Source organism: Schistocerca nitens, chromosome 10 (assembly GCF_023898315.1).
Source record: "Schistocerca nitens isolate TAMUIC-IGC-003100 chromosome 10, iqSchNite1.1, whole genome shotgun sequence".
Taxonomy (NCBI): Eukaryota; Metazoa; Arthropoda; class Insecta; order Orthoptera; family Acrididae; genus Schistocerca; species Schistocerca nitens.
The window spans coordinates 23,123,270-23,138,572 of NC_064623.1; the positions used below are offsets into that span (position 1 = coordinate 23,123,270).

The 15,303-nt window shown below is 42.0% G+C and overlaps 1 protein-coding gene across 1 annotated transcript in view; it reads right to left on the bottom strand.

Moving 5' to 3' along the window:
• Nucleotides 1-327: 327 nt before the first annotated feature.
• Nucleotides 328-15,303, bottom strand: part of LOC126210113 (uncharacterized) — an 86,184-nt gene continuing 71,208 nt past the window's right edge. The window contains exon 7 of the mRNA XM_049939257.1: nucleotides 328-1,969. Coding sequence (XP_049795214.1) covers nucleotides 483-1,969 — 1,487 coding nt within the window. The 3' untranslated portion in view covers nucleotides 328-482. The remainder of the gene's footprint in view (nucleotides 1,970-15,303) is intronic.

Sequence of the window (15,303 nt, forward strand, 5' to 3'; positions counted from 1 at the left end):
TGACTGGATAAAAATAGGCGTGCGTTAAAAGCTTCGCAAGTATCTGCAGAAAGGACGAAGTTCTTGTAAGTGTATACTAAGAGTAGATTCTGTTGCCTTCACTTTACAGAACGGCACTTAAAGTAATTCGCGGTTAAGATTAAGTTCTTGTACTATCTTCGTCTTTGTCATAGTCTAATATCACAAAATTTTTCTTGTTTAATTTGTGAAGTGCACGTTAATAAGGTGTATATGTGTAAATCTTTCACCTGTTGGGTAGAAGAAATAGAGACTTACATCTTATTTTCATATAGATTTAATTTTATTTATTAATTATTTAATGTCATTGCAGAAATGAAGATCATATTAGAAAATAGGGAAGCAGTTTTACATGAATCACAGTAATTTTGTCAAACCAGCTAGCTTCTACATTGATAACTTATGACAGGGTTTAGCACAACGAAGACAATCCTTGGAAAAAAAAAAAAAAACCCTTGTGGAGATTACAATGTGGATTCCGCAGCCGCGGCCTGTACATTGACTCTCTTTGCCAGATTTCTCTCGGCAGATGAACACAATTCTTGTCCTGGACCGATGACATCGGGGTTCCACCGTGCTAATAGTCTCTCCCTGAGCAGAGGGAGAGTTGCATTGTTGCAAACGAATAAAACGAAAAGCAGTGGACCCTGTAACATCGTAGCTATATGGACATAGTACACGTACTGCGCTATGCCTTGTGCCTGGTGGAAGCCAATTCTAACAATCGTGCCTATGCCACTTAAAGTGACAGTCTTAGCTGACATGTAAAGAATTAGTGTCTTTGAGCCAAACGCCTCTTTACTATAAATTTTGAGCTGCCGCATGGAATTACGAGTACGTCGGTACATGTATCCCACCAGTCCGAGACAAACCATATTGTAAGTTACTGACAGAGAAATTCCCACGATGAATATTATACGACTGTGCAACAGGTAATATTCGTTCGTTCTTTCCAAAGCAATAGTTGCCGCCAGTACTACGCTCCAGGGTATTAGCGAACACAACAGCTGACGGCGGAATACCTTCCTTACTTCAGCACGTTCTAGGTCGCTAGGAAGCCTGAGGTGACGAACGCATGCGTACATTTGGTAGCAGAACGAGTTGAGCCAGATACAGTTCAGAAGAGTTAGTGCGCTATCGATCTGCACCGTCGTAGATAAGTCGGGGACACCGGCCATACGATACAAGACCTCAGAAAACAAGATCTGGACCATACCTGTTATCTGAAAGGACAAGAATATCTTTCCGGGCAAGTTACGTAAATTGGGAAGATACACGTACACTGCGGCAGTCAAAAATCGGAAGAGAATATTCACTGCTACAAACGTTATTTCTAAAGGTTCTAAGCCCTCGATTTTAAAATCCTTGTACTTCAAGGTGCTACTGTTTAGACTGTCTTTGTAGCTCAGTATTCTGTTTGTCGGCTTGTCTTTGCCCTGTACATAATATCCACAGTATGGTGAGTAAAATCCACGGTGGTCCATGGGGGCGCGACATGCGTCGAGATAACTTGTGGAAGCAAAATCGCGACACTTCAGCAGGAGAATAGCCCTGCAAACAGAGCAGACGGCGTCGGTTGCGTTGAGCTGCGGACAGGGTTGGTCGTCAGGACCACCGAAAACGCAGCGAGCATCGCGCACAGACTGAATCATACTAAAGGGGACGTCCTGACAAATGCTGACAGAGTTGACAGTCATCCAGGCGAAGAGGCAGAGGTTGACGTTGGCCCTCTGCGTGTAGGCCAGGTAGCTGGTGACGGGTATGTGGGGCGACCCCTGCGACAGGTCGTGCCACAGCTGCACACGGCACTGCTCGCGCCGCTTGGTGGTTTCCGGAGGCAGGTCTTCCAGTGGGCACGTGGGGTGGTCCAGGGCGTTGGCCAACAGCTGCATGCAGCCAGTGTCCACGGACAGCGTAGCGTTGCTTTTGTCCTCCAGCTGCCACTCCTCGCCTGCAAGATCAATGACAGCAGTTGGGTGGTGGTTCTCGTCGTACGCTGAATGTGCCACAAATGTGGACAACTTTCCACCATAAACGGTTATCGTATTATGCATGACGCTACCAAACAATCCCATATATGAGTATCTCAACAAAGCACGTCATTCTTACACTGCCAGCTGGTGTGAATTGAATAAGTGTTCTTCAGTATTCTCAGACACTTACGATGATTATATGAAGCTGGTATCTGTTGCCGAAAGAACAGTTACCACTGGTGACCGTGCAACGTCTCTAGAATAAAATGATAATTAAATCGAAACCCTTAGCTGTCGATAGGTGTTGTTGATATACATCAATGGGGACACCTGAAGATATGTGCTCCGACCAGGAGTCAAACCCGGGATGTCCTGCTTACATTGCAGATGCTCTATCCGTTAGAGCCACCGAGGGCACAGAAGATAGTGCGAATGCAGGGACGTATCCCTTGCACGCTTCCCGTGAGACCCATATTCCCAACTGTCCACAACCTACATTCGTAGTGTTCCTAATATGAGGGTCACTCCAAAAGAAATGCACACAACTTTTTTTTAAATCCATCTTTTATGCTACATGTCTGAAAGTTTCACAGTGTGTAGATACATTCTTTAGGAACAATATTTTCATTTCTCTACATAATTTACATCCCTCTCAACTGCCTTACGTCATCTTGGAACCAGCGCCTATATACCCGCACGGTAAAATTCTGGACCAACCTGTTGGAGCCACTGTTTGACAGCGTGCACCTTGTTCTACGAAGAGAGTCTTTCAGTTTCCCAAAGAGATGATAGTCACATGGAGCCAGGTCAGGACCGTAGGGCGGGTGTTTCAATGTTGTCCATCCGAGGTTTGTGATCGCTTCCATGGTTTTTTGACTGATATGTGGCCGTGCATTGTCGTGTAACAGCAAAACATACTGTTTTTGCAGATGTGGTCGAACACGACTCAGTCGAGCTTGAAGTTTCTGCTGTGTCGTCACATGCATCAGAATTTATGGTGGTTCCTCTTTGCATGATGTCCACAAGCAAGAGTCCTTCGGAATCGAAAAACACCGTAGCCAAAATTTTCTAGAAGAAGGTGTGGTTTTAAATTTATTTTTCTTGGGTGAATTTACATCATGCCACTCCAATGATTGCCTCTTGGTCTCTGGTGAAAAATGAGGGAGCCATTTTTCATCACCTGTCGCAATTCTTCCAAGAAATTCATCTCCACCACTCTCGTACCAAAAGTTCGCTGCATAGCGTTTTTCTTGTTTCTTTGTGAGCCACTGTCAACATCCTGGGAACCCACGTAGCACAAATCTTTTTTAACGGCAACACTTTCAGTATTGTGCAAACACTTCCTTCCCCTACCCCAACGTAGCGTGACAATTCGTTCACTGTGATGTGTCTGTCAGCAGTCACCAATTCGTTAACTCTCTGCACATTGTCTGGAGTGTGTGCAGTACGAGGCCTGCCGCTGCGAGGACAATCCTCAATGTTGCCGTGCCGGCTTTCATCACCTAACCTGCTTGCCCACCGACTAACTGTACTGCGATCGACAGCAGCATCTCCATACACCTTTCTCAACCTCTTGTGGATGTTTCCAACTGTCTCGTTTTCACAGCACAGGAGTTCTATGGCAGTACGTCGCTTCTGACGAACGTCAAGTGTAGCAGCCATCTTGAAGACATGCTGTGACGGCGCCACTCACGGGAACAGGTTGAACTAAGTTTGAAAACAAGAGGGAAGTATGTATCTACACACTGTAAAACTTTCACACATGCAGAATGATAACTGTATTTTTACAAAAATAGTGTGCATTTCTTTTGGAGTGACCCTCGTAGATATTTGCCCATTCAGTGGTATCTGTTCTTTCGGGAACATATACCATCTTCATACAGTTAAAGGCTACCCGGCCACTGACCTCCTTCTGTGCAAATGCGCACACTTTGCCCGAACTCTTACGGGACTCGTCAGCTTAGGCTGGCGCGAGTAATGAATGAATGGGCAAATACCTATTAGGAACACTATGAATGTAGGTTGTGAACTATTGGGACTGTGGGTCTCACAGGAAGCGTGCAAGGGATAAGTCCCTGCAGTCGCACTATCCCCCGTGCCCTCGGTGGCTCAGATGGACAGAGCGTCTGCCATGTAAGCAGGAGATCACGGGTTCGAATGCTGGTCGGGCCACACATTTTCAGCTGTCCCCATTGATGTATATCAACAACACCTGTCGGCAGCTAAGGGTTTCGATTTAATTGTCATTTCACTTGGGTTGAAGTTGTTGTTTGTTGTATTTTGTTACTATCCTGAAACTTTCTACGCTGACAGCGAAAAGGTGACCAGTTTTAAATTAATTTTAATTACAGTGTGGGTATATAAATGTAGACTAAAGAATCAACTTGCTTAAAATAATGAAGGGTAATTATTCAATCACTTGAAAGAAGGAAACTCATCGTCTACATACTATGAGCTATAATTTTGTACCGCCATTTTTGCTCCATTCTTCACAGCTGCAACTGCTAGTTTCAACAATCAATTCTAATTACGCTGCAGTCCTCTTCTAAACTTTACAGCACTTATTAATTCGTACTCTTTCAATATTAATATTTTTTAACATGTCATTTAATGTTTGGAATAAATCATAATTGATTATTCATGTTTTGTAGTAATAAGCAACATCCTTTGTTTCGTAAATGGCCTCAAAAACTGTAGCTGGTAAGAAAATTACAAGCACAATTGGTGCACGCTCATATTCAAATACTATCACAGAAAAGCTTGCAGAAACTCTTGAACTAATAAGGGCTGTCATGTGATCTACCAATCGAACCTTCAGCATTCTTCTGTAGCTCCACATTTCGAAAGCTTCTATTCTCTTGTTGTCTAAACTATTTATCGTCCACGTTTCACTTCCATACATGGCTACACTCCATACAAATACTTTCAGAAAAGACTTCCTGACAAATCTATACTCGATGTTAACAAATTTCTCTTCTTCAGAAACGCTTTCCTTGCCATTGCCAGTCTACATTTTATATTCTCTCTATTTCGACCAACATCAGTTATTTTGCACCCCAAATAGCAAAACTCATTTACTCCTTTAAGTGTCTCATTTCCTAATGTAATTCCCTCAGCATCACCCAATTTAATTTGACTACATTCCATTATCCTCGTTTTCCTTTTGTTGATGTTCATCTTATATCCTCCTTTCAAGACACTGTTCAGTTCAACTGCACTTCCAGGTCCTTTGCTGTCTCTGACAGAATTGCAACGTCATCGGCCAACCTCAATGTTTTTATTTCTTCTCCATGGGTTTTAATTCCTACTCCGAATTTTTCTTTCGTTTCCTTTACTGCTTGCTCAATATACAGATTGAATAAAGTCGGGGATAGACTACAACCCTGTCTCACTCTCTTCCCAACCACTGCTTCCCTTTCATGCCCCTCGACCCTTTTAACTGCCATCTGATTTCTGTACAAATTGTAAATAGCCTTTCGCTCAATGTATTTGACCCCTGACATATTCAGATTTTGAAAGAGAATATTCCAGTCAACATTGTCAAAAGCTTTCTCTAAGTCTACAAATGCTAGAAACGTAGTTTTACCTTTTCTTAATCTATTTTCTGAGATAAGTCGTATGGTCAGTATTGCCTCACGTGTTCCAACATTTCTACGGAGTCCAAACTGATCTTCCCCGAGGTCGACTTCTACCAGTTTTTCCATTCATCTGTAAAGAATTCGTGTTAGTATTTTGCAGCTGTGGTTTATTAAACTGATCGTTCGGTAATTTTCACATCTGTCAACACCTGCTTTCTTTGGGATTGGAATTATTATATTCTTCGTGAAGTCTGAGGGTATTTCGCCTGTCTCATACATCTTCTTCACTAGATGGTAGAGTTCTGTTACTTCAGAATCCCATAGGGAGTTGTAAATGCACAGAGTGGTCTAATAGGGCACAGATTAAATTATAAATTATAAATTATTCGTAAAAGCGCTGCACACGAAAAAGTATGGTCGCCCTACAGTGTCCTCAGTACAAGATGAGCTTGCGTTTTTACACCACACTGAAGCTGTCAGCCATTTCTCATTTCCTATCGATATATTATTTGAGGTCCATTCTTAAGAACTACGAGGGTTGGAACTTTAATAGAGGCAAATATTTATTTACAACTTACACAAAGCAGACACATGTTTCGAAGTTTTCCTGTCCTTGTGTATAACCCCTTGCCGGCAATGTGGAATTCGTAGGGCGCATGCAGCAGCGCCGGATGTGTTGATACACCGAGTGGAGCGGTCTACTTCCTGACGAATCTCTGTGACAGTTCTGAAACGAATGCCATAAAGAGGTTCCTTCATCTCAGGAATCAAGCCCCATCGATCGACCAAATCAGTCGCAAGCTGTGCCACACGAGACCGGACATTCTCCTGCAAAATGATGGGCGGATCTGTGCAGAAACTGTAGCCGCTTCTTTGTCTAAGCTGTTCATTTTTGAAACACAGCCCGCAATCCACCGCAGTCCCAGGACTTAAGCCCTTGTGATTTCAACTTGATTCCTAACGTGAAGGAAGCACTACTTGGCAATCGTTCCAGACCTGTTGCAGAGATTCGGGAAATAGACCGCTCCTCTCGATCTATCAACACAACTGGCACTGCTAAAACTATCCTACAAGTTCCACCTCACTGACAACTGGTTACACACAATTCTGGTGACTACTCTGAAGGACCGTAAAGCTTTGAAACATTTAACAAGTTGGTTTGTGTGTACATCCTGCGTAGCAAGCATATAAATACTTATTTTGTAAATAAAACTGCCTTTTCCTGCTGCTAGTTACTTTATTTATCCCAGACGCGTTTCGCCTTCTCCTGTTCTAAGGCGTCTTCAGTGGTATCTATGACGACACAGTTTTGTTAGTTTTAGATTATTAAACAGATCACTTCGTGATTTATTGTAAAAAAAAGTAATTACGTGCGATTTGCTGATCTGCATTTCCTCACATGTAGTATGGAGGTCGCTCTACCACTTTTATCACTGCCGTATAATCACATCTTTGTGTTCTCGCCTTCCACAAACTGTTCACCATGTTTCTCCCTCTTTTTTCTTGGTGGAATATTGTTCTTTTGCCACTCGATACAACTATTTCGTCGTACACTGTTTTTCACAACGTAAATATTGCGACTCCATTACGTGTTTCATCTTCTTTGGTATGATTACCTATTTGTCGCCAACCTAACGAAGTATGTGTTCGAGACTAACTTCTATTTACGATGTTTATACCGTGTGTGTGTGTGTATGAGTGAGAGAGACTTTATAACTCACATATAGTCGCTGAGTGCATCCACTTTCCGAATGGAAGGTAATCTGAGAATTGAGGTAATTACTTCTACTGCAAGGGATCGTGGCAGAAAGACAAAACTCTCAATTAAAGCCGGAAAATTTCGACTGAGAAAATAAATGACCATCAAGAGAGACGGCAGAAACATAAGTAACAAATGAAACTGGCAAAAGAGATCAGAGCGGTTCTAGGCGCTTCAGTCTGGAACCGCGCTACCGCTACGGTCGCAGGTTCGAATCTTGCCTCGGGCATGGATGTGTGTGGTGTCCTTAGGTTAGTTAGGTTTAAGTAGTTCTAAATTCTAGGGGACTGATGACCTCAGATGTTTAAGTCCCATAGTGCTCGGAGCCATTTGAACCATTTGAAAAGAGGTCAGAGCAATTAACAACCCAGAAGTGACATCACATAGCGATGTCGATTTTAAAATAGTACTAGGTGACGAAACCAAAGTCAGTATTGTGTCATCAGGGACTGGAAGTCGATCAGGCTGGCACAGAAACAAAAGTGCATGATCTAAGCAAACGTTAATAGGGGTGATTATTTGTCAACTACGATGAATTATACCTTAGCGATGCCGGTTTAAAAATGGTACTCGATGACGAAACCAGAGTCACTATTGTGTCGTCAGCAACTCGCTATCGACCTGGTTGGCTAAAGAAACAAAGGTGTGTGATCTAAAAATTGTTAATAGGGATGATTATTTATCAACTATGGTGAAATATACCTCGGTGTGGTTGCAAGTATCGAGAAAAACAGATCCTAAGTTAATGTATTGGGTAAGTCCTATATGAGCTGGAAGTGACCTGCTGCAGAAGATGAACTTTGATATGACGTTGGAAATGCAGTAGAAGGGATTTCTGAGTCCAAGGAACTATCAACACATGGACTTTGACTGATTCTGTATTGCCAAAATAATTTTTAAAAGCCATATAAGGCAACTGCATCAATACATTAAACGATTACACGTATGAGAAAAAAAAAAAAAAACACACGCACCAAGAAGGAATTATCCGAATGGGACAGAAATCGGTAGATGTGATATACATGTAAAGATCAGGAAAATTGGGCTATTTATTCAAGAGCAATAGCTTCACAAATTGAGCAAATCAATAACAATCTTTGCTCCTTATGTAAGCATTTATTCGTCTTGGCACTGCACTGACTGTTAGAGTTGTTGGACTGCTCCTGAGGGATATCGTGGCAAATTTTGTCTGATTGGCGCGTTAGATCGTCAAAATTCCGAGATGGTTGGAGGGGCCTGTTGTTGTGGCTGTTTTGTTGATGGAGAATTCGTGTTTTGGGTCTTGAACGTAGTAACCCGAGAGTGTTACTTTATTGTGATAGATCCTAGTGTATATCCACGGAAGATTCGCTTGTTTCTACAGCGATAATACGCCCTAGCGTTTTTTAGATATAGACCACGAACACTGAATGTACCACATAGCTCTTACGTATTGTTGTTCGTCGTGTCGAGTGACCACTCAACCTAGGGACTGTAATGGGACGGCTAATGTCAAAACCTGCAGAACGTGTGAACTTTGAACAAATGTAAAATTGTGTGGTTAAAAGTGATGGTGGCACCTAGCTCCTTTTTTCCTTCTTTTTTGTTTTGTGTTGTTTTTTAGTGCTGTCCGTCAGTGGGATTGTAAATTTTTTGCTTGTAATCGTACGCTACTACGATTTCGCTTCTACGGCTTATATTTGAAACAAAGAGGAAAGGCGTTAAGTATACAGCAGTTGGAAAAAGTCGTCCTAAGGAAGGCAAAGATAATCAACATTTTCCATATAATTGTAACTGCGATGAAATTGTCATAAAGAGATTAATGAAGTTACGAGTGTCTAGTTGTCAAGAGGAAAACTGTTATTCTTAATTGAAACTAAATGAGAAGCATACTTCGGATGTTCTATTCGAATAATTCGTTTATTACAAAAAGTTCTCTTAAACGGGAAGATACACAAAAGTGCAAAAAGTTACTTTTTTTTATCGCAACAGAAAAATAGAAGAAAGCCAGTAAAGGTAGTAAATTACATCGGTGGTCTTAGTTGTAACGTAATCGTGATACACTATCAAACAGATACAACAGAAGATAGTAGTTTTCGCTGGATCTAACTTTCTTTACGTAACAAGTTTACTTAAGTAAATTTACTATTGGAGCTGACACACGACCGTAGAGCGAAAAGTTTTATTTTCAGTATAGAATCCATTATTAAATTTAAAGGAAATTAGCCTATGTAGACAGCACGATTTATTTATGAAAGTATACGATAGATAATTCACAGTGCAATCAGCTTTAAATGGTTATAAGTTTTGTATATCGGTGCAATTAATTCCAATCAGCTAGAGTTCATGTTACCCACACGTTTCTCTAACGCGAGCGATTCCGTATACATTTTCCCATACTTTGAATTTCACGCATACATATGAGAATTACTTAAGAATTAGGGAATCCCTTATGATAGCAAGACAGTCAGATGCGTCAACTTTAACAGTGCTTATACGTATATTATTTCAGTTAGAAGCCACACTGAAGAGCCAAATAAACTGGTGCACCTGCCTAATATTGGGTAGCACAGCCACGTGAATGCAGAAGTGCAGCAGCACGACGCGGAATGGACTCGACTAATGTCTGCAGTAGTGCTCGAAGGAACTGACACCATGAATCCTGCAGGGCTGTCCCTAAATCCGTAAGAGTACGAGGGGGTGGAGATCTCTTCTTATCAGCTTCCCAAAAATGCTGAATAATGTTCACGTGTGGGGAATTTGGTGGCCAACGGAAGTGTTTAAACTCATAAGTGTTCTTGGAGTCACTGTGTAGCAATTCGGGTTATGAGGGGTGTCGCAGTGCCCTGCTGGAATTGCCCAAGTCTGTCGGAATGCACAATGGACATGAATGGATGCAGGTGATCAGACAGGATGCTTATGTACGTGTCACCTGTCAGAGTCGAATCTAAACGTATCAGGGGTCCCATATCACTCCAACTGCACACGCCCCACACCATTACAAAGCCTACACCAGCTTGAATTCATGAGGTTGTCTCCATGCCTGTACACGTGCATCCGCTCGATACAATTTGAAACGAGACTCGCCCGACCAGGCAACATGTTTACACTCATCAACAGTCCAATATCGTTGTTGACGGTCCAGGCTAGGAGTAAAGCTTTGTGTCGTGTATTCATCAAGGGTACACGAGTGGGCCTTCGGCTCCTAAAGTCCATATCGATGATGATTCGCTGAACGGTTCACACACTGACACTTGTTGATGGTGCAGCATCGAAATTTGCAGCAATTTGCGAAAGGGTTGCACTTCTGTCACGTTGAACGATTCTCTTCAGTCGTCGTTGCTCCCGTCCTTGGAGGATCTTTTTCCGGCCGCAGCGAAGTCAGAGATTTGATGTTTCACCGGATTCCTGATATTCAAGTTGTTGTGCTGGCAGAAGAGCCAACACCATGTTAGTAGTGGAGGCCGAAATGCACGCGTTTTAGCTCACGCAGGCTGGCGTGAGGAGGGAAGAACTATACTGACGTGAGTTCTGGAACATGACGACGAATTAGAATTCAGAAAGCGGACGTAATTAGTTTGATACTTAACCTTAATCCATTAATGATGAACGTCGCTCTTGACGGTACATGAGTCACAATATTATCTGTCCAGAAGACATAGCAACTGAATATGGCGCCTTGCTAGGTCGTAGCAAATGACGTAGCTGAAGGCTATGCTAAACTGTCGTCTCTTCAAATGAGAGCGTCTGTATACAGTGAACCATCGCTAGCAAAGTCAGCTGTACACCTGGGGCGAGTGCTAGGGAGTCTCTCTAGACTAGACCCGCCGTGGGGCGGCGCTCGGTCTGCAATCACTGATAGTGGCGACACGCGGGTCCGACGTATACTAACGGACCGCGGCCGATTTAAAGGCTACCACCCAGCAAGTGTGGTGTCTGGCGGTGACACCACACAAGTCAAACTCGTGAAATGGTCATACTAGAAAATCCACAGTTCGTCGCTACCTCTGAGATGACGTGTGCTGTCGCTCGTGCACCGACTATAACACTACGTTCAGACTCACTTAAATTTTGATAACCTACCACCGCTCTAACAACTGCGCCAGACACTTGTCTTTTATAGGCGTTGCCGACCGCAGCACCGTACTCTGCCTGTTTACATATCTCTGTAATTGAATACACATGCCTAGACCAGTTTCTTTAGCTCTTCTATGTATTTTCAAGTACCTGGTTGTACAGGGCTAAATGTACACTCCTGGAAATTGAAATAAGAACACCGTGAATTCATTGTCCCAGGAAGGGGAAACTTTATTGACACATTCCTGGGGTCAGATACATCACATGTTCACACTGACAGAACCACAGGCACATAGACACAGGCAACAGAGCATGCACAATGTCGGCACTAGTACAGTGTATATCCACCTTTCGCAGCAATGCAGGCTGCTATTCTCCCATGGAGACGATCGTAGAGATGCTGCATGTAGTCCTGTGGAACGGCTTGCCATGCCATTTCCACCTGGCGCCTCAGTTGGACCAGCGTTCGTGCTGGACGTGCAGACCGCGTGAGACGACGCTTCATCCAGTCCCAAACATGCTCAATGGGGGACAGATCCGGAGATCTTGCTGGCCAGGGTAGTTGACTTACACCTTCTAGAGCACGTTGGGTGGCACGGGATACACGCGGACGTGCATTGTCCTGTTGGAACAGCAAGTTCCCTTGCCGGTCTAGGAATGGTAGAACGATGGGTTCGATGACGGTTTGGATGTACCGTGCACTATTCAGTGTCCCCTCGACGATCACCAGTGGTGTACGGCCAGTGTAGGAGATCGCTCCCCACACCATGATGCCGGGTGTTGGCCCTGTGTGCCTCGGTCGTATGCAGTCCTGATTGTGGCGCTCACCTGCACGGCGCCAAACACGCATACGACTATAAAATAATTAAAATGAAATAAAATAAAAAATATATAATATTATTTAAAATATTAATGTATGATGTTGATTGGTTGTAAATGATCTTATCTGGTGCGTGGACGTTTAATTATTCGAAATCAGACGCTTGACAATGGCTATTTGGTAAAGGCAATGTTACTCGTAGTTGACCGTGAAATAAAACTGAAATAATCGGACTTCGTAATTAATTCGTTTCCAAAGACTGCTGCGGTAGGTGCGGACTCATAATCTAAATTCAATATTACAATGATTTGCCAGCCATGCCAATACGTCGTACAGAGGTGATTGTCTACTAAACATAAAAAAGTTACACAGTTAGTTAATTCAGTTATATTGAATGAAATAGCCTACAGTTCATAATCCTACTTACATTTACAAATATAAATTCTTTTCAGAATCGAGTGCCTAGTATGGTTGCAACTCGGAGTAATCTTCTAGAAGATGAAAATATGGCGGTGTGCCAGACAATAAAAAAAATACGTGCTTCTCGCACCACTTCTACCTCAGCTCTCTCTCTTAATCAGACATATGAGTGTCGTAATTATTCTTTTGTCTTATCAGCGACACAGCGCTGCAGTTGTGTGCCATAGGCTTTATTTATCAGTCACTGATTATATATTTAATTAATATCTCGCGTTTCCGCGGAAACCCACGCTCGGCATGCAAATGTGCCTTTATATTGCCCCCTGAATTGCGAGGCGAAAGGACACACCTGCAGGCGAGCAATTCACCTAAAGGCACAAGAAAATCTATATCTACAACTATTTACATGACTTACATTATACACATTATGTACAAAATTTGAATGACGCGCGTGCGCCGTAAAAGTTCTTATGTTGGCAAATAGAGTGCGCGCATGCGCTGAAGCGTCTGTGTGACTCCGGCATTGCCGTTATATCGTACAGTTAGATCACGCGGCACAGTATTGCAGTCCATATTGTTCGTGTGTGCGCGTATCTTAGTCGTTGCACAAGGAAAATATTCAACCAAGATTACATATGAAGACTACATTCTATGACAGGTAACTTAGTTTTAAATTTACAATATTTGTTATAACACAATACAACTTAGATTGTTGAATATTTCTTAGTTACATAGTATTGTTTTGAAATACTACAAAGAAAATTGTCCGTATGTTTCAGGTGCGTTGACCTATACACATCGTGTCGTTATTTCAGTTCACAGTCATCAGCTGCACAATCATTTTTTACAGGTTGGTGTTGTCGTGGTAAAGTTTTTTTTTTTTTTTTGATCACAGTAACATCGTTGTATAACAACGTGATTAATACATAAGCGTGTCCATTTCCCATTTCCATAATAGTCGTTGTGATGCAGTTCGTTGTGACAAGAAGCATTGTTTATTACAGATCTGACGTGACCCGTCGAGTAATTGGTCCCCATGCAGTTCGTTTTTTACATTCCGTGGAAGCTTGGTTGCAGAACCTCAGACGGCACGTAGCTGACGTCGATCCTTGGATAGTCCAGGTAAGAGTGTCCGTCACATTTCGAGAACATTTCATTCCCTGAAGTTCCAACCAAAATTCTTCCACCCGTCGTGTTGTTTTCTGGACAGGCACTTTGTGTCCATTTAATCCCGTTAACATCTTGGAGTTAGGTACTGTAGTAATGTCACTAGACGATGCACTCACCTAAATGTTCGTAGTTATTAATCAAAGAAATCGTTCATCGCGTTTACATAGGTACGCTGCATAATGAATGTCATTAACAGTTTCCTTCACATAGGTTTTTGCGTAGTTGCAGAGTTAGTAATGTTCATTAATGTCCGTGAACAGTGGTTCACTATGCAATGTCCTTTTGGCACTCGTTTTGTTCAAAAATTTTTTACATAGTAACAGTTACAATATACATCATTGAAAGAGAAAAATAACATAAGTAATTATACATACACACGTCACATATTTTCCTAGCATAAACATAATACAGTTGCACATAAACATGTTTACATCATCATTACATAGCTATGAGTTATTACATTGTGTCACCTTTGATTACATGAATTGCAGATATTTACATCCTCTTTATGAGTTTTGCTGGGATTTTATCGATGTTTATTTTGTGTTGTCATCTGAAATTAAGATAGGTTAGACACAACATTCATTACATCAGTAGGCAAGACCAGGCATTTTCACTACTCAATAAATATTCAAAATAGTAAGAGAGAGAAAATGTTTGATTCCTCGCGTTTTGTGCGTGTGTGTATAGTGTCTGTGTGGCCTTGACTACTGATAGATGCTTTTCGTGTTGAGAGATGTGCGTCTAATCTATTTTTCAAAGTAAATGATCGCTTCACAGATGACGTCAGTCGGTTCGTCAAGTGTCATACCAAGTCAGTGGTATCTACAGTAACAAATGTTCCGTGAAAATTAATATATCATTCATTGCTACGTAAACATAATGTTCCGTGAAGAATTAATATTCCGTCTTCCAGGTGGTGGCGCGCGCTGAAAGAAGAGTTCTTCTGCCTTCTACTGCGTCACTGGAACCGCTGAAATGAAAATTTCTATACTACTTACTATCTGTGTTGTAGCAACAGAGTTTTTCCGAGTTGCTTAGCAATGTTTTGATGGATATGACTTTGACATTATTCAGCATGAAATGCTCTAAGATCTCGGTGTGCGTATAGCCCAATAATCTTGTTAGTTCTACGGTGTTGTAACAAATACGCGCCAGGATGCGGTATGTTAACAATTATATAAGGTCCTTCATATAGCAGACGCCACTTAGCGTTGCGTCGTTTGAGTGCTACAGATTTGTAATGAGTACGAAGTAGTACAAGCATTCCTACCTCGAATTTTTGTTTTCTTTTTATTATGTTTCTGTGATGTTTGTTTCGTATCTGTGCATGATGTGTCAACGTAGTCAAAACTTCTTTTATTTTCTGTTCAGGTGTGATTTCCTTGTCTGACAACCTAGGTAATGGTTCTATCCACTGATCGTTCTGTTTGCAATTGAACATGATCTCGTTAGGTGTGTAATTTGTATCGTAAATATTTAAGTTATTGTGTACGTCTTCGAAAAGAC